Source organism: Chiroxiphia lanceolata, chromosome 1 (assembly GCF_009829145.1).
Source record: "Chiroxiphia lanceolata isolate bChiLan1 chromosome 1, bChiLan1.pri, whole genome shotgun sequence".
Classification (NCBI taxonomy): domain Eukaryota; kingdom Metazoa; phylum Chordata; class Aves; order Passeriformes; family Pipridae; genus Chiroxiphia; species Chiroxiphia lanceolata.
The window spans coordinates 23,247,016-23,270,892 of record NC_045637.1 but is presented as its reverse complement, the minus strand read 5'-3'; the positions used below and the strand labels follow the sequence as shown (position 1 = coordinate 23,270,892).

The 23,877-nt window shown below is 39.6% G+C and overlaps 1 protein-coding gene across 1 annotated transcript in view; it reads left to right on the top strand.

Moving 5' to 3' along the window:
- LAPTM4B (lysosomal protein transmembrane 4 beta) overlaps positions 1 to 17,519 on the top strand; it is a 59,552-nt gene extending 42,033 nt beyond the window's left edge. The window contains exon 7 of the mRNA XM_032699456.1: positions 15,484 to 17,519. Within this exon, the coding sequence (XP_032555347.1) occupies positions 15,484 to 15,558 (75 nt within the window). The 3' untranslated portion in view covers positions 15,559 to 17,519. The remainder of the gene's footprint in view (positions 1 to 15,483) is intronic.
- Positions 17,520 to 23,877: the final 6,358 nt, after the last annotated feature.

Below are 23,877 nucleotides of genomic sequence, written 5' to 3'. Positions count from 1 at the left end.
TATCTGCAGGGTATGCTCTCATCTTCAGGGATATTTTTTATATGTATTTATCAGCAGCATTAGCTAAAAGAATCTGTACAAATGCAAGTGAAAATCTAAGCTTAAATATGAGACTGGGCATAATTGCTACAACCTAAAGTAAAAGTTTTAAATGTCATAGAATCACAGAATGGTTTGGATTGGAATGGGCTTCAAGATCATTTAGTTCCAACCCCCCCACCATGGGCAGGGACACCTTCCAGTAGACCAGGTTGCTCCAAGCCTCATTCAACCTGGCCTTAAACACTTCTAGGGATGGAGTGTCGACAGGTTCTCTAGGCAGCCTGTGCCAGTGCCTCACCACCCTCACAGTAAAGAATTTCTTTCTGATGTTTGTAATCTAAACCTGCCCTCCTTCAATTTAAAGCCATTCTCCTTTGTCTTGTCGCTAGATGCTTTTGCAAAAAGTCCCTCTCCAGCTTTCTTGTAGACCCTATTTAGATACTGGACGGTGCTATAAGGTCTCCCTGGAGCCTTTGCTTCTCCAAGTTGACACAGCAGAGGTGTTCCAGCCCTCTGGTCATCTTTGTGGCCCTCCTCTAGACTTGCTTCAACAGGTCCATGCCCTTCATATGTTGGAAGCCCCAGTGCTGGATGCTTCTTTGTTTATAGAAGGAATTTGTCTTAAAATTCATCATTCCATATATACATATACATATATATATATATACATATATATACACGCATACACACATAATAGTCTGAATTGCTTCGTGCTATGTGTTTGCTTTGGTGTTCCCAGCACAAAAATTTCCAGTTAGTTCTCCCCAGTCAAACTGGTTCTTATAAATATAATGCTCATAGATCTGAACTGTAACTAACCTGTTATTGGGTGTGAGATAATCTGATTTTTGTCACTCAGTGTAAATGGTTTAAGCCATCCTTTTTGCAAGTGTGCCATCTGGAACTTACAGACATCCTTCCATTGCGGACTGTGAACAGGATTTTCCTGCTGCCCCTATTAGGTGAGAAGTCCTCCTTCTGTGACCTTTGTTCAAAGTTTGACACCACATGAATGTACGTGGCTTGGCTCCATGGACAGATTGTTATGGCACGGGGGAACCAGCTGGGGCTGGGCAGGGGAATGGCCTGACCCCAGATGGTGGGAAGACATGACCCACATATGCTCCAGGACCTGCAGATCCAGCTGCATACCTTAGTCACAGCAGAGTCTCTGCTCTAAGTGTTTTCCCAATACTTCTCTCTCCCAGTTTATGGAGGTATCTGTAGGAGATTTTGGCATGGCAGTAATGTGGCTCCCCTGCAGTGAACCATAGTAACCTGAGGATTGTTTTTTCCGCTTTCCCAACCTGGGATTGCTTTTTCCTGCTAGCTACTCAAATGCACCATGGATGAAGATTAATTTTCCACACCAATTTAAACTGTCACAGCAGTGCCATGGAAATGTTCATCCAGTTTGGAAAAATTGCCAGTGTACAGGTGCAAAAGATAACCCAAAGTAAGACATTTGTTCTCCAGAGCAGTAGCAGTTCTGTTGTGCTCTTAGCCAGGGGATTTCATTCTGTTTATTTTTAACTCTCACTGAAGCCAATCAATGGAAGTTTCATCTCCAGTCATGCTGCCAGTGGGGATAAAACGTAAAGCCGTAAATCTTTCTTCAAAGTGGGATTTAGATCTTTATGTGCTTTATAAAATCGTTTCAATAGATCTTACCTAACATACATTTATCCACAATGGTTAATAAGTTGCTTTTTTAAAAAACGCAAATATATTCCCTCTGTGGACATGACCTCAACTAAGTAGCCTGTAATTAAACAGTCAACACTTCTGTTTGCTTTCCCTTTCTCAAAGCAATTGGAGACTTATTTAAGAAGTGCAGAGTTAGATCTTTCATTTCTGATGGATGATTCCTTTGAGCAGAGGAAGAATATTCTTTGGTAAGGTTGGAAGAGCCATTCTTTGTGTTATTCTACATGTGTGGAAGGTAATTTATTTGGCTGTGGATGGAGGGAAGGACCCTTAGACTCATGCCAGTTAAACAGACTGAAGCATGAGATGGAGCCCAGCGACCAACAAACCATACAGAGAAGCTCTTATTTTTCATAGGTGCTTTGGGACATGTGATTTCGAACTACAGAGCCAGTTTGGGGATGGTACATGTCAGAGTAGAAGACAACTTGGAGAAAAATCCTGCTTTAAAGATATTTTCCACAAAAATCCTGCAGACTTGTCAGTGGCAGCAGTGCAGGCAGCAGGTTTTGTGTGGCAGTTTGTATGCATAACATTGTTACTGGGCCACTAGATCACAAATATATTTTTTCAGTGAATAGTAACCATGAAGATACTTTAAAATCAGCCACCACTACAAATGAATAGCCCTCCTGGTTCACCCTCCAAGTCCTTCTCAGGGCCTCCAGGTGAGTCCAGGCAGAGGACCCCTGACCTTCCCTAATAGAAAACTGTCTGATAAAGCCCACAAGAGGAAAAGCATGTAAAGTAGGAGACAGAGAAGAGGAAGAAGAATCAGGGGCAAGAAAAAAAAGGGATGCAAGTAGAACTATGCAGTGCTTTAAATAAAGGGAGTGATTAGTTAGTAACCACATACAATAGTCTACATGAGACCCAGGACTGTGGTTTAAATGCTGGATCTGTTTTTCTGGAGAATTGCACTTGTAAACATTCCCGGAGTAATGACTTCAGTGAGTGAATCTTCAAAGGGCTCAAGCTCCATGTAGAGGCCACCATTCACATCTTGATAGTGTGCATGTGCAACATGTGCACTTCTTCCTCATTTGTTTGATTACGAATTGCAAAAAAGTATCACGGCAGTCTGTGTCTGCCAACAAACAGCTATTCAGCTAGCATTTCATATTCTACTTGCAGAGAAGTTACATCCCTAGTTAGCTGGCCTTTAATCTTAGCAACGAGATTGTTCCTTCTTATTTCTTCCTTTTTTTTTTTTTTAACTTTCCATCTTATCATCTCTACTCGGCTCTTTCTTCCACTGTTTCCTTGTCTATGGAAGATTTTTTTTATTTTTTTTTTTAAGTTCAACCTACTCTGTGGTCTGAATTGCTTCATGCTGCCTGTTTGCTCTATTCCTTGTTGCTGTTGGCTAATTACATTTCTTGCTGTAGGTCTCACCTATTTCTAGGTAGCTGCTAGTCAGAAGCCAGCTGTACTGTTTGGAACAGGCTATTAACAGGGTCAATTTCAGTCAAATATCTTCTGAAGTTTAAAAATAAGATTTCCAAGTCATTTTCACATGTCATTACAGTAATTAAATTTACTTGCGAGTTAAATCACAAAATCAAAATATACATGGTTATCCATTTTCCCCACTACCTTTTTATTTTAAATACAAGAATTGTATTTGTTTGCAGCCCACATACTGGAACTTTTCTAATACATGACAATTCATTAGAGATTTGCAATAGAAGTAGGCAAATCTGTTATCAGTGTTCATAATTAGATTAAAAAGAAGACATGAAATGGGGGTATGTAATTTAAATCTTCCAGATCTTTTTGGATTCACTAATTGTGTGTGTTGCAATGTAGGAGAAAACAGTGGCTATAAATTAACAGTGTTTCTTTCTTTAGTGCTTTTTTTCCTAACAGGGTTGATCCATTACCATCTGACAGCTGATGTTTTTCGGGCATCAAAACATAAGTCAAAGTCTTCAGTGTAATTCCAAGGATACATATCAGTGCGGTAAAAGTCAATGACAACTTAAATCCCAGTTGCCAAGAATATATGGGTGTTAAGCTGGGCTGTGTGTGAATTTTCCTGGTCAAGCTCAAGTCATAGTTACACTGTGCAACAACAGATGGGGGAGGTGAGAATTCGCTCAGGCAGGTGTTGCTCAAACAGTGAAAGGCAGCAGGGTGTGAGAGGCAGAGTCTCAGCAGCAGTTAGCTGTGTCGTGGCTTTATAGCCACAGAGTTGGCGTGCACTGGAAGCCCTGCCCTGCTGCAGAGCTGCTCCCCCAGGGGTGGTCCTGCTGCAGCTCCGGCACTACCTCATCTGGTGTCTCCTCATTGCATCCTCTTGCACAGCACAGCCCTGGCCTTTGCCAAGCGGAGGAGCAATTCCTCACACATCCGAGTCCCTCCCACCCCAAGCCTCTCTGCTGAAGCTTTCCCAGCCCCAAAACCGTGCAGATGCCAAAGGACCATCAGCCATCAGCTGGGCAGGCAGGAGCAGCAGCACCTGGTGGCTCAGCGGGTGTCTGTGTTCTCTCAGAGGAGCACCCAGCTGCCCCCGTTTGGCTGAGGGTGTGACAATAATTGAGAGGTCCATCTTTCTGTAGTTATTAATGGCTCTTGGTGACCTGTGGACTTTCAGTCTGATTTCAATTCACTTTAATGGCTCCCTTAGAGCAGTTATGCTCTTCCCAAGAATCCCTCGGGACTCTTTATGGACACAAGACTGTCCACTGCAGTCTGTTCCAAACTGCACAGCACTTGTGGTTTTGGTCCTCTGTCTTAATAGCAGTGAAGAAAGCAAGGTCTGCTTAAAATTAACTCTGTGGCAGACACTCGGCTTTAGAAAGAACAAGGTTGAGTGGGTATTCGTCTACCAAATTTAGGAGATAGGTAGAAGTTTGTGGGAGTTTCTGGATGATAGGTGCTTTACAGATGTGATCTATTCACATTAATAGCTTTTTTAATAAATACAGAGAGAAGCCTTTCCAGCAATGTCTGTAATGCAAGCATGGCTGTGATAACCACACTTTTAGGAGATGACAAGTCCTGTTAAACAATTTGGCTGTTTCATGTGACCTATTCCCAGGTTTCTGTCTTGTTAACTCTTGAGTGGGATGCTCAGTGTAATCGTAAGAGGAGATAAGGTTAGAAAGAGATGCAGTTTAATAATTAAAAAGTCCATCAAAAGAGGAGTGCTCTGTCACAGTTTCTGCACTCAAGACACCACACCCACCATTTGTTACACAGAATAAAAGAATACTTCAATGTCTTCAGTACTGCTTACCTGCAGACAAGTATACCCTAGAAAGCATGTGCTCATCCAGAAAATGCTTATTTTTAAAAAAATGAAGGAACAATTGAAAAAATAAATATGTTTCACCTGTACAAAATCATGAGGTGCAACTAGAGATGCAGCAGTACAAGGCTGACCAAGATGTAGGAAATACTTCTGTGACCTGAGGTGGACTGTCCCTCCATGCCTTTGAGTGGAGAGAGTAATTACATCATTATTCTGGATGACTTTTATGAGGTTGTATATGATGGAAAAAGACAATAGCTTCCTGAATCCAATTTTCTTCCCATGAAAGGGTAATCACAATCTGTTCCTAAATGTTGTTGTGTCCTAGTTATATATAGATTTATTCTTCTATCTGGAGTGCTGAAAACATTGTGCTGCTTCGTTACAGAAATTCATAAACATGTAAAGTTTCTTAAATAGTGTCTTGGAGAGCTGGTGGCTTGGAATAAACAAGCAGTTTTGTCAAATAAAAACAAGCCAGCTCTAACTGCACAGATGATTTTGCAGCATTGAGCCCTACTTCTTTGCTGAATGGAGTTATAAATTATCTCTGAGCTATTCTGCTTACAGTTACTCTGTCTGTAATTGTTCTAGTGTGGTTTCTAAAGGAAATGCATACATATAAACATGAAAATACTTCCTGTACATGTTGAGAGGAAGATTTCTTGGGATTTATTTGACAGACAACATATAATGAAATCCTTAAATAGTAATTAACTAGCACACTTTGGACAGATTTTTCAAGCAAAAACATGCAAATGAAACCAGAACAACATCTGTGCATAAAGCAAAGTCAAACATTTTTCATTTCAAATTAAATATGTTTTGGGCTCAGATATGAAGCTTTGGCTTTGGGCTTATACCCAGGGCTTTTTTTTTATCTGGGACAAGGGAAGGAGAAAAAGAAAAAAAGATGGGAACTTTATTTTTTAAAACATTGCTCTCTGACTTCATCAGAAACAGTTGCTTTGACTGGACTCATTTGAGCAGAGCATCCGTTTACATTGTAAACAGCCACCTCTGAAGCAGATATTTATAAGCAATTATTTATAAGAATTGCTTCTAAAGGGCAGCTGATCTCATCTGGAAGAGTGTCTAACCCAGGTCAGGTGGGTGAAAGTGCCTGTTGCTCCCCTGAGCGTGAAGGAAGATTCATGCAAATGTAGGTCAGCTCCTTCCCCAGCATCCTTCTGGCTGAAATGCTTCTCCACATGCCTGATCTTGGAGCTCTCTCTTCAGCCTGGACTGGAAACTGTCAAGTGAGTTTCTTGGTAGGAAGAAAGTAACTGTGGACTGCACTGCAGGGGAGCAAGGATCCTTAGTGGGATGAAGGAGGGCAGAACAAGAGAGAAGTCTTTAAAGTCACGAGTGGCAGAGGATGTAAAGGAGGAACAACTGCTCACTGACTCAACAAAAGAACTAGGGGATATTCAATGAAATATCTAGTGGCAGGTTTCATAGCAAACCAAGGAAGGTTCATTTAACATCTAGATGAGCTGTAGAACTGCTTGCCACAGGATATTGTGGTGCTAGAAGTCAGCATGGGTTCAAATACAGGCTAGAAAAATCAGTGGAAGAAAAATTCCTATAATGAACAGTAACTCAGCAAGTCCTTGATGTTCAAATTTCCAACAGTCTAGAGAATATTCTGAGCAAGTTGTAACTATATGTGCTTGCACTGCTCTTTCTTAATTTCTTCCATCATTCTGTCTTGCACTTGTGTTTCTTTATCATCCATCACTAATTACTGTGATCTGGATGGAACTTTTATCTGATCCAGGAGAGCTGTCCCTACATGCAAGTGCTAAACTGCAACATGATGAAAGCTAATCCCTACTTCTGTCTCCAGTGCTTGTCTTGTATGTAACGTCTGACTGCGTCTTACTACGGAATTATTATTATTCCTCACTGCTGGAAGAAAGCTCCCGGTTCTCCTGTCAGTCTTTCCATACAGTCAGTATAAAGTGTTGATTCATGTTGAGTGGTTAAAAGCTGAAGTCTGCGTGGATTTAGTTTTAATACTTCCCTTTTCTCCCACTGGTGCAGCCTCACCTCGAGTTCTCTGTGCAGTTTTGGGTACCACATTATAAAAGAGATATAAAGCTGTTAGAGAGCATCCAAAGTGGGGCTATGAAGATGGTGAAGGGCCTAGAGGGAAAGCTGTATAAGGAGAAGCTGAAGTCATTTGGTCTGTTCAGCCTGTAGAAGAGGAGACTGAGAGGAGACCTCATTGCAGTTACAACTTCCTTGTGAGGGGAAGAGGAGGGGCTTCTCTGTGGTGACCACTGACAGGACCCGAGGGAATGGCCTGAAGTTGTGTCAGGGAACGTTTAGGCTGGATATTAAGAAAAGGTTCTTCACCCAAAGGGTGGTTGGGCACTGGAACAGGCTCCCCAGGGAAGTGGTCATAGCACCAAGGCTGCCAGAGTTCAGGAAGAGTTTGGACAACACTCTCAGGCACATGGCGTGACTCTTGGGGCTGTCCTGTGCAAGGCCAAGAGTTGGGCTTTGATGGTACTTGTGGGTTCCTTCCAACTCAGTATATTCTATGATTTTATGAACTCTTGAGACCCCATTATAGAAAAAACACATTTCTTCAGACACTCTTCATAAATGCTACTTCTTCTCTCCCTACATAGAGAAATATTAGAAACTTTTGAAGACCTGCCTCAATAAAATCAGTATATATAGTAACTTCCAATAAATTTTGTACAGGAAATAAAACAAGTGCTACATTAATAGGCTTATTTTGACTAAAGACTTGAATTTTTTTAAATTTTATTTGAAATTTATTTGAAATGACCTTTCAAATAAAATACAAAATTGCTTATATAATCAGTGATATTTACATATAGTCCAGAGCTAACTGTCCTACAAATTACTAAAGGAAATAGCTGCCACCTGGTGCCTCGAATCTCCAAAATGGAACTTGAATTGAGAAGATCTGTAGTTCAGAAATTTTTAAGCAAAAAATACACCTTAATTTTTACATTTTCCTTTGTAATCTCAGACTTCTCAGAAGGAAACCACATTGCCAAATTTGACAAGAAAACATTGCCAAGAGGGAATTATTCTCAGCCTTCCCTGCATACAGAGTGAAGCAATCAGCTGGCTATAGCTGTGAATGCACACAGACATCTTCTGTTTTCCCCAGGTGATCCTCATAACACTTGCGTGGTCCAGAGCCCAGTAGTACATGAGGGCTGTTGGGACTGTCGTGAATCAGACAGGTGGTCGTGGGCAGCCTTCCCTCCAGAGCTGTTTGTGGGCTGGCTGCTTGCTTCACTGCAGCTGAACGTGGTTTAGGTTGTGGTTACTGGCTCCTCAAAGCACCGCAGCTGTGGGAGGAAATTCCAGTCCTCTTGGCTGGGTGAATGACAGGACAGCAGGGACGTAAACACGAAATTAATGTGATTGTATACCCTGTTTAACCCTCTCCAAACTGCACAGTGGTATCAGATTGGTACAAGTCGATGGTTGGTCATGGCTGGAATCACAGAGGTGAAATGAACCCAGAGCAGACAACTGGTGGAACCAAGCGTGTGCAGCTTAAAACCTCATCTTTCAGTTCAATTGTCTCTGAACCTGATGAATTGGCCTTGTTCTGCATAGAGGAGAAAACTTATCCTGAATTAGGAAAGGCATGTGGTGACTGTATTTCAGCCTACAGCTGTGTCAGTGTTTGTCCCATCACCAAGCCAGGGGCCACACATTGGACAGAGGCTGCCAGAAAAGGAAATACTTGTGGTTCAGGCCTTTTAAATGGCTCAGCACTTCCTCCAGCATACACTCCCCGTCTGTCTACCACTGTTCACCTTGTAGTTACTCTCCCTTCTGTTTTAAGTAAACAAAGAGTAAGGCCTGAGCCCACCGACTCTTTGTATGTGAGCTGTGTGGAAGAAAAGGCTTCTTTTGCCCTCTCCTCTTTTCCTCCCCACATATTCGCATGGGCCTTCCCTAACGATTTGGGTGTCTAAAATGTAAAGGTCACTTCTGCAGAATGATGTGCCGTGCATACAGACTGTGGTGAAGAGCTTGGGGTAAACACTTCCAGGCATAGGCTGAAATTTCTGTAAATATATATTTGTTTTGTAAGTATTTCCACTATTAAGCATCCATCTTGTACAGTCATATGCAAGTGTTATCGAAGAGAGTTTTAACTCTGTCTTAACTTTTCCAGTCTCTTTTAAGATGCTTCAAGTAATAGGCCTGTTTTACAAATGGGAGATCCTTCTAAGGCAAAGTCAAATGACTTGTCAGAACTCCAAAGGGCAGCAACAGGACCAGGATTAAATTGAAGTAGTAATGACCCCAATTCCACACAACTGCTTATTGTCACCTGTCCCTGTCAGCTCTGTGATGTAATGTGGAATCCTTCAGCGTAAAGGGCTGGAGTTTTTACTGAAAAGCTACATTTTGTGAAAACATCCTGAATGCTTCTTGCAACTATCAGTTCTCTCTGTAGACATTTTTAATCTATAGCTTTTTGGCATTATCAGGTGCATCTCAGCTCTAGAAGGTGTTGGAGAAAAGTATGTTAGAGCTGTGACTGACAATGTTTGTTTCTCATAAGACATCAGCAAGGATTTTTGTAATGGGAACTCACAGATGTTTCATATAGCAGACAAACAAAATGTTCAAACAAACAAAATGTTCAAACTCAAAACTGTGTTGTGGCAACTTTGTTCCACCCAGTGAAGAATATAAATGAATATGGGAAAAAGTGATCCAAACCTTTCTGAAGACACAGAAAGATTTCTGTTGAGTTCCTTTCTCTGAGTTTTGGGTGAGACCCTTAAGAATGCAGAAATAATCAAGTAATGGAATATTTAAATTTACTCATACAGAACAAAGCACATTTTCTCCTCTAGAAAGAGATCATCTAAGAGCTTGAGTTCAAACAAGAATCACTGCAGCAATATGAGAAATCTTGTACATATGCTGAAGAATTTTTTTCCTGTAAATTCAAGTAAATGTGAAATCAGTGATTATCGAAATTATGCAATATACCCCCCAAAAAACAAACGAGAACATGTTTAGAACAAGATTTAATTACAAACTGTTTAATATACAAATATTTCTCTATGTTTCTTTTTAGAGATATTTCTAAACAGTGCCTTTAAAAACTTATTCTCCAAAACCAGATTAACCAGGATGTAAAAAATATGAAATGACATATGCTTATGTTACGTGAATATGTCACAGCCATTGGCAAACTTGTTTGGTGATTATTTTATTCAGAGAAGGTCATCCCGTATCATGTGCTTTGTAATAGAGAGATGTTTATGTAATACAATTATCCAAACCACTCAGATGATACTAGCTAAGTCAGGAACAGGATTTCTTATGGGTCAATTATGGATTATTTCAGCCTATTATACAAGATTGCTTATCACAAAATGTTTAAATGGTATTGGGAACGAAGTCCAGCACCCAGGACTCCCTGTTCCACTTGAGCATGGGGCTACATAGCCACAGTTTCTCCTATTTTCTTTCTTTCCCTGCAGATCCTTGTATACTTGGCTTTACTGTGCATCAGGAGGATAAAAAATTATCCCTGGAAACTAATTAAAACTTTATGTCTGGAGCATTCACATGGCAGATTGGAGCTGTGGGTTTCACCCCTCTTGGTTTGGGATCCTCTAGAGCTCTGGTCACAGTCTCTGTGCAATGCTTTTGTCACCCGACAACTGTACAAATAGAGTGCATAATGTCATATTAAAGGATGTTGTTAATATGGTACATGGTTCTTAAACACAATTAATGCAACTATAGGGCTTGTGAAAGAAGTCAGGAGCTTCTGTCCTTTGGATTTTAGGCATCCTATAGGACTGAAGCCTGCAACTATCTAATCTTCCAGACTTGCTTGCTGGTCTACTGATAAAAAGCCAGAATGTCTTCACATAGGGATCACTGAGTTCCAAAAAAATGTGGGTCCTTCATACTTACTTTTTATAGTAACTTGTGGGTGACAATCTCAAACACTCTGCAAACATTAATCCCAGAGCATTCAGGGAACTAACATACATTTTTCTCAATTCACAACAAAGAAACAAGGAAATGCTCAAATGTTATGCCAAGGATGCAAAATGTGTCAGTCGTCCTAGTGGATATTCTGCCTTGTGGATACCATGTACCTAAAATATGCATATATTTTTTGTACTTTGTGAATTAGTTTAGACTGCATGCATTCTAATGACATTTGTAGATAAGACTGAATAGTGAGTTTCTGTCTATTTTTCTAATTTCTGAATTCACTCTTTGGCTCAGTGACTGGCTTCCATTTTATGCGTCTGGAGAGCATAATGTACTGCCTGAATAACTGTGCTGTTTTATTTCCAAGGCACCTATCTGCTTCGATTAGCCATGCTGAAATTTAAAATTAACAAAAGAGAAGGGTAAACTATTCTGATCCAGATTTTCATCTCAGCTACTTTCGTATAAATTCAATGATTAAAATTCTAATGAACTTATCTTTTCTTCGAGATTTTTGTAAACTGTTGGGCATTTTAACAGTAAACAGATAAAAGCTGAGATAATGCAGGTTTTATTATATTTCTCTCTTTTGCCAAAATAGATTTAATTGAGAAAAGATGGAAAAATTATCAAGGGAAAGTAAGGGCCTGAAACTCTTTTTTTAAAAAAAAAATAATTAAAAGGTAGTCTTACAGAGGCAGAGTTGTGGGATTTATAATTACAGAGTGGTTGAAGAGTTATTCAGTCTGTCATGGAAACTGAAAGTTGATTATTTAGACTTAGAGTTGACAGATGATTAAGTAACAGTAACAAAACCACATAGTCTGAAAGTAAAGCAGTTAAATTAGTTTGAAGGGCTTTTACTATACTGATGACGTGAGATATTTGATGTCCAAGCTGGTGCCGTGTATTCCACAGACTCCAAGTGTTTTCTTCCACTTCTTGTCTGTCACATTTATTCATCTTAAGCTATGTTTAACATTCTGTCCATATTTTCTTTGCTTAGCTCAAATACAGCTGGGCAAAGGTAGTAATTTTGAATTCTACTCATTATACACTGATTATTTTTTATCACTGTCCTGTTCATGTTAGGGAATGATATTTAAATATTGAAGCACAAAAATGTGTAGGGAGTAAGCCTTGTAAAGTTGTCGCTGACAGAACTGTTCAAACAAACAACTTTTGCCAGCAGTAAGTGACCCCAAACTTTACAGACATTTGGCAAATACTTTTTACCCTTCTAGTGTAGATATTTTCTTGTGAAACTTCTGAACCCTTTTAGCAGTATCCCCAGTTCATACCCCACATTCTTTGAATATTTTTATAGAAATCCATATGCCTTAGGATTTAGCCAGTGATTTCTCCAAAAGGACTCCTGTAGGTATTGTTAGGACCGGTCTCTGATGGGGGGTAACTGAGGTTCCTTTTGATAAATCCCTTGGGGTGAATTAGAGTGGGATGATACTCAATGACCAGTGTATATGTGAGGCAGATTTATTTTTAAACAATTTAATTGCAGCAGAAAGGAGGTATGTGTCCCTTTTGGTTCTTCACTATAAAAGTAGAAAAATGCCACGAAGAAAATATATAAGGAAAAGAAAGAAAGAGAGGGAAAGGATAAGAGCAGATAGTGGCAAGGAAAGATATAACCATCCATGAATTCAGGAATGAGACTTAAATGTTGTGCTTTGTATGTCTGTGGTCGGAGTAATGGTCACAGTCCTGATCTGCTGGGGGTGGGGGCCTGGAAAACAAAAAGTTCTTCAGGCTACATACATTCAAGTTAGCCTGGGAATGCCTAAATCGCTCACCGGGAAGGGGATTTTTCATGTCTAATGCAACACTGAGGAGCACACGCAGTTTTCTCATGAGAGTTCCCCAAGAACTGGGGGATGCTTTGGGATCCCTCGTGGTCCATTGCCCCCCCTAAGGATATGACCACTGTTTGACCCTGCTTTCGTGCTTGCGCTGTATGTTGTGTGGTCACCGTGAACCTGAACAGAAAAATTGTCTCCAGAAAGGTGCTGCCCTACTTTCATACAGCCCCCCTTTCCCGGCAAGTCCTGTTAGAATTTGCCCACTTGACTGGTCATCAGTGTTTGAGGCACAGCAGTGCATTAACTCCTTACTGTCCAGGCTTCTACAGGTATTCCTATCTTCCGTCACGTCTTTTTGAACTGTTGGTAAGTGAGAAATTGTCTTCTGAGAGTCCTTGGGGCCATTGACCCATGTATGAGTTTTGGGTCTGTAGAGTGAAGAAGAGTGGTTATCTCCCGAGAGGTAAAAGCCTCATCAGGAGTCTGTTCTCTTGGACAAATTTTGTTTCATAAGGAGTGAAAGGAATGGAGAAGATCACTCATATCAGTAATCCTCCGGGCCAGGAGACCTACTGCAAATGATAGTAAGCTCAATGATCAAGTAATAATAGTGATGCAACCACAGCAGTCTTAGGACAAGTTGATCAGAGCATGGAGAGAGGTATTGTCCTTTATTTGTCAGCCCATCTTTATCAACCGAAAGATGGACAGCTCTTTGGATTGCATCTGCTGTCATTTCTTATCACACCTGATGAAATAGACTCTGAACCTAAAAGGAATGGACCGCAGGCTGGGGCTTAGCATCAAGAGTGCAGTGAGACAGCTAAATCTTCACAAAGTGAACTTGATTCATTTTCAGGGTAATCTGTAGATAATATTTAATTACTAATTATATTGTGTTGTAACAAACTAATGGACATGTTTCAGTATTTTTGAGAAAATAGTGCTTTTTTTAGTAACATGTGGATTTTATTAGAAACCCTATTATTAAACTAATGATCAGTACTAGGGAGAGGATTTCAATTGTAGTGCTTTTTACAGTTTATATGCTTTAGCACTGTGATTTACTGAAGTTGGTTGCAAAATACATTTATGATTTTTATCACAATATTTATTTGAAGTTCTATGTGCTGTCCTAATTTCACTAGATAAGTAGTCTGCCATAAGCTGCTTGCACCCTTTAAAGGTGACATAATTTATTAAACGCTTTACAAATACAAGGCTTTTTAGATTATGTAGTGCATAAAATATTGCATTTACAAGCTCAAACATATGGTATTAATGAGGAATGATGGCTCTTACAATTTCCTTTTCTAAATAATGAAACTTTTTTGATTAAAGGCTGAAGATGCCAAGACATTAGATTCTGTAATCTAATAAACGTGCACAGATGTACTTGAACACATGAGTAAACTCATATGAGTAGAATCTGAATCATCCTTGGAACTATTCCATAAAAGCCTGATCCAAAGTCTGTTTAAATCTGTAGAAAGATTCCTACCAATTTTGTATGTTGTGGTTGAAGTCTAAAAGGGATGACTATGAATGTTTCTTTGCAGAAGGCAGGTTATCAACCTCTGTAAGAACTGGTGAAATCCTGTCATGGCAAAACTTCCATTGGCTTTATTGAGGTCAGGATTTTCCCTGTGTGTGTTTAGACAATCAGCTTTATGTGCTCTTTAATGACCAAGAAGCGATGCTGATAAATTTGGAAATTCCATCATGAATAATTGATCTGCAGCTGCATAAAGTATCTCTGACAGTGCACTTCAGTGATATTCTTGTACAGTATTGAGATATTTTAGGGAATGTACACTCATTCTTCTTTCAGACATCTATTTTATCTATAGTCCTTGCTGGGATTCACAGACCAAGTGCTCCTTTCCTTTTCACATGCAAGCTAATTAATGCCAGTGTTGGTGCCATTAAAAATTGCACGATAACTAAACATTCTTGCCTAAGCAAGTATAAATCTTGGTTCAAATCTGTTCTCTGCCCTGAACTTGCATCTCCCATGTCCTAGGAAGCAACCTGACTCCAGTGAATGGGGATGATCTATGATTAAAGCTGTCCTAATTGCTATCAGATGTTTAAGTATTCCCTGAAATACTTTTGGGAGTGTAGATCTTCCTTCTCGTGGCTGAGTACTCCAGAAGCACAAAACTGGAGATTTATCTAGACATTGAGTAATTTGTTCTCCATTTACGTTCTTTCTCCCCACTCCAAAATAATTATTAGCTATTCCAGAGAGGGCTCAGAAAGAGAGGTTTTTGGGTCTTTTCTCTCTCTGGCTAAGCAGTTTGAGCACTCCTCCAGGATACAAGGTTTAGCGCTCTTGACAGAGGAGAGCTGCAGCACAAGCAGCTACTATCACTGCCAGATTGAACAAATTCAGGTACCAGCAGTGAATGGCTGAAATCAAGCTGTCACTGGGGTTAATAAGAAATGAGAAGAAATCCTGTTTTCATAATAAAAACAAGCATACAAATTGAAAAGGACGAACTTCAAGCTAATATTGTTTCATTTCCTAACTATTCTGCTCCTACTTAATATTTTACTCTTTGAGGGGTGTTTGTTTGTTTGGGGATGGGGAGGAGGAACAAGGCCATAAGGGTTTTCTTTTCTGTAAATTTTGTCGTCTGACTTCTATTTTAAAAATACAAACTTTTTTTTCCTTTCCTGCAGGTCCTGTTGCCACCATATGATGATCCTGTGAATGGAGCTGCTAAAGATCCACCACCACCTTATGTGTCAGCATAAGTGAGAGTACTGTGTCCCTAGGGAGTATAGCTTTACTTCTCAGACATTGGAGCAATAGTTCATAATTTCACTTCCAGGATATAACCTCTGTGGGTTATACATTGCTGTTTTGCTGACATATTGAAACCTAAATTGTATGATTATTATTCTGTAGATAGTTTTAATAACTTACTGCAACTACAGTAGTGTTTCAGAAACTAGTGAACTGGTTTCAGAACAATTCTGGGTAGCGCTAAGGTTACAGTAGTCACTGAATAGCTTTTTCCACCATGTCTGACATGCAGTGCTAGAGAACATAGAACTTTGCATTCTCAATCAGATTCAGTGTAACTTTATTTTTTTTATTTGAAAAACTTCCAAAGCATTACAAATGTATTTCTCAGATGCCCACTTTCACCTTCAGGATACAGACCAAGTCCAAAAAAGCAACATTCCAGTTCATTCCTGTTTTACAAGAATTTATGAAGTTACTATGCTATAAAGGATGATGATTGCAAGAAGGATGAGTCTTAATCACTATTCTCATCAACCTGGCTAATGGGAAACAAATTTAATTGGGAAGGATAAGTATGGGACATGGGGGTAGAGAAAGTGCTCTGTGGTGTGTAACAAGCCAGAACCTGTGGTCTACATGGACTCACTTTGTACCAGCCTGTAACCATTCTAATTTTCAGAAAAAAAGAGTTCTTAGCAAATTCTGATAACTTTCTTTTCCTGCCTACTCACCTTTTTCCTCCCCATAACTTCACAAAGAGCACTTGGAGGTCACAAAATCCCCACTTTTAAAATCACGTGGTTAGGTGACAAAGCTGTGACTTTTGCACTCAATATGCAAATTTTTCCCCATTGGAATGTGCCTGTAAATATTGCAATGTTCTGCTGAGTGTAAATTAAATTATGCAGATTCTAAGATAAATGTTCCTAACGTGTGGGGAACTTACGCATGTAACTTCCTGGAGCATTAGCAGATACGTTTTACATGTTTATCATAGACATCAGTGTGGGGATTTTAGATCTCTTTTATGACTGAACTGGTTTGTGCTGAGAATCTTTGTCATGGGACTCATCCATCCATGAGTGCTTTTGTGAGGTATTTATTTCTTCTCCAGAGAAGTGCCTCCTGCACATGTAACTTTTTGTTGCTGATGAAGGTTCTACTTTTAATTGAAAAGGAAAGAGAGTATAATGTATGTCTCTACCTCTCATTGTTTCCTGCTGTGTTGTCTCCTCTGCATTTGGGGTGATTGAACGGGCTGAAGCTAAAATGATGCCATTGCACAACGCACAGGTAAAGGGCAGTGCAGAGCTGAGCCACAGTTTGGAGGGGCACCAGAAGACACCGAGGTGCCATCTCTCCTGTGGCTGGGCTGGCACATGAGTCTACACCCTTCCTAAGGAGGACACCCATTTTAACCCTCAGTGCATTGACTCCATTCTGCAGACTGAAGAAATATAGAACTTTTCCTGCCTTTTTCTGGAAAAGAATTTTCCAGGAGAACACAGGACTGACAACTTCTTTTTACAGAGATTGCAGCTGTGACCTGTTTTTGCAGAAGCCAGGGAAGGAAAGGACAGACTCTTTCTGCCTGTCTCTTCCCATCCCTGGGAAAAGGCAGGTCCCCATCTCCTTCTTGGAATTTTAGTTCAGGGTTCATCTACTCTGAGATCAAACTAAGCAATGCATTTGAATGAACCAGTCCTGAAGTCCATCCATTGATCTTTATCGCAGTCCTATTTTTTTCCTTCTGAATAACTCCATGTACTCTCTTTACAGATATATTTGGGAATTAATCTGAATTTGGGGGTTGGGCTGGCTGGCTGGGCTTCTGAGCTTCGTTTTTTTCATTCTTGACAGATTTGTGAAGGATTTCAAACGGTCGTCTGTTTGAGTTGTAAATACATCGCATCTGTGTATACAAACTTCTCTACAATAAAAGGGTGTTTCCTCAAGACTATGGAAATAATTTTTGATGGTCTTCCAAACACAAACATACACAAAATCCTGTCCAATCAATCTGTCATGGCAGGATTTTCTCTGTAGAGGACCTAAGCAACAGTTTTTCAGTCCACTCACCAGTCCATTCACCAGCTTTCCCTCCATATTGTATAAATGGAGAAAAGGACAGTAAATTCTATAATTTATTGCACAATAAGACCAAGAGATAATTCAAGGTGTTAGTTCATTGTCCAGAACTGCAGGCAGTTTTCTAGATCTGTGTGTGATACAGAACAGGGCTAAACTGAGCTACACCGAAAGCTGAGACTTCTTTTTCTCCACATCATAATAGGGATAATGTTGTGCTAATTCACATGAATTTGCTTTAGACTCCAGCTTGTCCTAATAAAGCATCAAGACTTCTTCACACACCCCATACATGCATAAGTGCAAGTACAATGTGTCCTGCCAGGACTCCTCTTGGATTTGGTCCAATATGAGTTAAAGAAGGCAGGACGGTTATGGTATCAAAACCATGGCATTCTTGCACACACGGTGCAAGATAGTAGGTAACAGATAGGAGGTAACAGATAGGAGGTAACAGATAATGTAATATAAGTTCAGTTCTGGTGACATATCAGAGGATTCCCCTGAGAGATGAATTCCCCCATTCCCAAAGAAAAAAGAAGTTCTGTGGGTTGCATGAAGAGACACAAACTCCAGCTGAAGGTTTTTTATCCTCAGATGTTGAATTCATTCTCCATTTCCATGTCTAATCCTGAGGAACTCACACCACAGCTTTTCTATAATTCATTTTTAATAGTCATCTGTGAAACAGAAACCCATTAAAAACTTGGCTTCTTAAGTTTCTGTGCTTTGGGAACTGCTTGCTCCTAACTGTGCTTTTTCCAGTATTCCTTGCATTTTTTCCTTTCTCCCAGATATTAGGAGCATGTGTACTGGAGTTCTCTCCTGTTTTCAAATCTGAAACTCTAATATAACGGTTTTATTAATAATTTTTAGCAATTTAGGATTGGAAAGAAAACATTTTCAGGGAATGTTAGAACATCGTAAATATGGGGCCGAAACCAGCAAGCAGGAGTCTAAACTTTGATAGTATCAGAAATATAAGTAGGTCTTTTGTGGAAACCTCTTTTAAAAAAAAAAAATCTGTTACGAGACATTGCAGGCTTCACAAATCCTACACATGCTAAGGCACAAAGGCCGTTTCACTCATCTGTGCCTGATTCTTTTATTCCTGATTAAACAGTGTGGTTTCCCTTAATTGTACACTCATCTATACATCGTATTGGAGAAAGCGAAGAGGAATTTGCAGTGGTGACCCAACAGTGTGGCACTCATGCTTGTAAGTATATTAAATTTTCTAAAACAATTATTAACAACCATTATTTTAGGTGTTAGACTGTCTGTACTTTGGGAAAACATCTGGTTGGTAAAAACAATCCAGACTTGATATGTTAGCAAAGGCCATGTCAGATCAATTTACAGCCAGAGAAAAGCTTGGCAAGGAAGCAGAGGAAATGATAACTGGTCAACAAATTCCAAACAAACTCCAAATACTGTGCTTTCATAATAGGGCATTCTTCACTGCTACCCTGTTGGCCAAAGTGTAGCAGCTAGGGACACCATGGACAATTTTGACAAATTTTTGCTAGTATCAACAAGGCTGCACACTGATGCTTGGAATGTGCAAGATGGAAGATATGGCTACTGCTAAGGGCAGAATGGAAAGAGGAGCAGCAACAGGAACAGAACATAGGAGGGCAACGTTCGTGTACGTCCTTTAAGCAGCACAGAGATGCCATTGCACCGATAGGTTCACTGCTACAGTATTGGTTGGCTTATGTGCTCTTTCATTTTCCTCTGCTGAGGTCTGGAGGAAATATAATTGTGTCTGTAACCTGTTATATTAGCTGTTAGACCAGCTCTGTTTCACAATATATCACTGGAGTGGATGATGCCTTGTTCTTGCTTGCTGTAAGGCAAAGACATCTACAGATTTATATTTCTAAACCAAAAGAAGTATTGGTTAAATTCCTACCAAACTATCTAGTTAGACAGAAGACTCCAAGCTGCTCCTCTGGGACTAAGTTATATCTTTAAAGACTACTCTTCATAGATATTCTCTCCATAGAGGCTGCTCTCTTTAGATGCTGCTTCTCTGGAGCCAGGTTACATCCTTCCCACTCATCTGTCTCTATTAGCTGCAGAAACTGCAGTCAGATAACACAAAAAAGCATTTCTTGCAAAATTTCAGTACCTATTGCTTCAGAGATGTTCCAGCACTATCTCAGTTCCCAGCTCTGAGAAATCCAAAACAGCAGCCACAGCTATCTAAAGGGAGGCTTGGCTCTGATAAATCAGGATTAGCATTCTTTCAGAGAAAGACTCTGGTATTTGTAGATGATGTCTCCACACCCATGGGTTTGATCCAGAATGGTTCTGCAACGTCGCCAGTTTTTCAACTAAATAGCTCAGCAGGGTGTGGAAGACAGATCTGTGACCTTCTGCCTGCAGCCTGCATCTACCTACAGCAGAAGAGGACACTCTAGCAATGGGAGTGAAAGCCTCATTGTCACCCAGCCAGTAAATACGAAGTTATTTCAAAGCAAAAAGGCAGTTCTAAAACTACACCCTAGACAATGAATTACAGCAGTAGTTTATTTTAATGAAGCACTTCTGTGAAATTCAGTGCAGTAAATTAGTTTTTTTCTTTCTTGCAGATTATTGAAACCTTTCAGGCAGGAGAGTTTTTGGAAAGTAATGAAATGTTTCTACTTTGTAGCCAGAGCTGGACTTAACTAATTAGTTTGAGCGGAGGACACAGGGTCACTCAGAAAGCTGAATAAACATCAAGGAGATGAATCAGGGCTGCAGCAGGGCTGGCTACCTGGCTTACATGAGAAGCTTGCTAGCCAGCAGAGACAGAGAAGCTGTGAAGCTACTCAGAGAGAGGGAGCTGCAGCACAGCAGATTCTCTGCAGGCATTTCAGAGTACTTCTGTTTGCTCTTTGAGGTCAACATGACCAGCAATAACAGAGATGAGCCACACACAGTTTTTTAGCCCAGAACCTGGGCTCCATTACAATACCTCAGTGCATCCTGCTAATAATTTTAGCAGGCTTCTGTTTTAATATAAATTTTCCCCAGGTATCTAAATATTTCTGGTTTTTGAAGGGGTTTATATTTATTTTTTTCAGATTCCATCTTTTCCATGTAATATTGAAACTGTTTCCTTCTCCAAAGCTCCCCATTGAGGTCCCTTCATGAGAGCAGGGGCAAGCATGCAATTAGAGACAGAGGTCTGACGTGGGTAGACTTTTAGGCATCAAATGTTCTGAGAACATTCAGTGCCAGGATGGGCAAGGTGTTCTTCAAAATACAGATACCATTCTAATAAAAGTACACAGAGGGGTACTCTGTGTACTTTGGAGAAAAAGTTACTGGACAGACAATTATCTTTACAGTTATGTTTTGTGTATGACCAGTACACCAGATTAAGACCAATAGATAAACAATAAATTAGTGGGACACTCTGGGAGATGGATACTATTTATATGAATGTGATCATTCTTGGCAGTATCAGATGCACTCACCTGGGGCAGCAAAGGCAGTGAAAGTAAAGAAACAAAGGCAAAACCTGGCAGTTAGTTACAAATACTTATATTTTGTGAGTTTATAAAGTCTTTTCCTCATCAACTCATTAGAAAAATTGAATGAGTTTCATGTCCCTCATTGCCTTAGAGACAAGGATGAAATTAGCTATATCAGTTGCACAGGCCAGCTTAAATTTCCTGCTGTTGTGAAATCCTGTTGCTTTGCTTCTCATGAGGAAAAAGCAACTATAGAAGTTCAAAATGCTTTTAAAGAACCAGACTATTTGATACAGTAGTTTTGGGGATTTATTTATCAAAAAGTACTGAAGTTTGCTGATTTTTTAATGTTTATGTTTTCCTTTTAAATACAAATATTTACTCAAGGTGTATGTGGCCACATGTTCATCTCCAGATCTTGCTGGTTTCTGTTTCAAATGTATATTTTCTTTGTGTTTTTTTATCATCTCCCAAATCTTCATTCACGAAGCCTAGCCATGATGATTTATCATCTGAATTGTCAGGGGGAAAAAATCCCAAAGCACAACATAATACATCATTATCTTTGGTTGCTTTCACCTCTCTTTGCAATTCAGTTTTTCAGCCTGGTTAAAAAGTTCTGACACAGTAGTTTGAACAAATAAGCTTCAAATAAAGGTAATGTGTCATTACCCTGAACAGACACTGTAAACACTCCAGGGGCCTAGAAAAGTAGACCCCCTGTGAAAAAGAGAAGCTCAGAAAAACTCCTCTGTAACTGTTGCACTCTTGTTAGCACCAAGCAATAGAAGACATATGGTTCCACAATTGCCACTGTGCAGCTGTAGAGCAGCAACACTTAGATGTGAGCTGCCTTATCTGTGGCCCTTTACAAGAGGCTGAACCGGCAGCACAGTCCCAGTGGAGCCAGGACCAGTTCATTTTACATGAGCAGCCAGAGGATGAGCTACAAAAAGAGGTGTCTGAGAAAAGGAGGGAGGTAAATGCTTGAGGAAATACAGCTTTGTCTCAGGGGTTCTGAGACCAGATAGGATCACAAGCTGTGAAAGTTTCAAGATGTGATCCTTGATTGTGTTTGAGATGTCTACATACACCTAACATATCTTTTTTGGCCATGAGCTAGGTCCCTAGGTAGCTCACATTCCTTCTGCTAGTTCCTTTTTCAATTATAAATTTCCTCTGTGGCAATGCTTTTCTGAAATGCAGACAAATTAGATCTACTGCATTTCCTTTGCCTAAACAACAAAAAAAAAAACAAACAAAGCCAGGTTAGATGAGCATAACTTCATGCTGAGAAACTAACCCTACATTTATCACCTGTTCATGTTTGCAACATCTTTAATTATTTTTTGTTTCAATGTTTGTTCTGAAGTCTTTACTACTACTTGGATCAGAATAGAAGCTGAGATGGAATTTGTACAAATCATGATGGTCTAAGGTATTTATTACTTTTCAATTTGGTATGATACCTGTGCTGGGATGGAAATTGTCTTCTCCCCTTGATGGGAATGTGTTTTGAGGTTCATGTCTCCCTTGACTGTAGTTTCTGCAGCTCTTGCTTATTATCATCCTGCCTTTGTCTGTATTGACTATAATAAAATATTTATAGATAGCAAAAATTTTAGCACTGGTTAGACAAGCAGAAGCAAGACAGGTTTCTCAAAGGCCTAGACAGACATTTTGTTAGTTTCTGTTGCAAACAAGAAAAATTGAGATCTAATTAAAAAAAAATTTTTAAATAAATACATTAAAATGGTTGTTAGAGCAATAAAAATTTTATGGCTTTTGTCAGTGGAGGAATTCAGCTTTTCATTTATTGACATGCAAGGTTTGAAGTGCTCATAAACAAGATCATAATGTTGCTGTACCACTAGTGTCTTTATTAGTCTGCAGAGAAATCAAGCCATAATTTTTAAATCACTTTAAAAGTTTGTATCTAACAGCCTTGTGATTGGAACTGTGGAATGTATACATAATACTAATCCAATGCTAACCTATAGGTTTTATAAACCACACTGTACTGTAATTAATCAAGCAGAGTTTGCAATGCATATGCAAATTGGAGTCTATCAGTTGAAGCACCAGTCTTAATTACATAATTAGAAGAGACCTTCCTGGGCCCAGTGCTCACTGAAATGAAAGTGTCCATTGACTCCTGGAGTGCTGGATCAGCAGGTACTTTGTATCTTAAAAAAAGGAGAATGCAGGTTCCTTATAGTTACAGTGGGTTTTTCAGATTTCCTACAGTAACTTGAAAGTAAAGCTATATCAATCTTTTCTTTCTCTACTTCTTTTTTTGCTAAGATGTCTGTTGTGGTTCAAACTACTATCATGTAAAGCAGGTATGTTACAGTTGGTCAGTGGTTGTCAATTACCTTATGATTCTCCATTTTTATCACATAAAATCACTTAAATAAAAGATAAGGATATAGGGTTCAAGGCTAAATCTAATCTTTTTTCCTGGAGAAGTGAATAGATAATATGCTCTATCTCATCATGCCCCTAAAAACAGTATCCTTTTGCTACATCCACAAGCACGTTCTACTTAAGATGTGCTCTTTTTTCTTTGCTGTTTTGAGTGTCTCTTCCTGTAGCTAGCCACCTGCTTGACACTTACATGATCCTAATTTGTACATGGTACATTACATAGCCTCGAAAAAGAAATTAAGAGACAGATATTTTGAAAACACATACTGTTTTCTTACATGAATCCTTTGTGTTCAGCTGCCACTTTCCATAATTCCAGGAACATGTTGCTGGTTAAAAGCA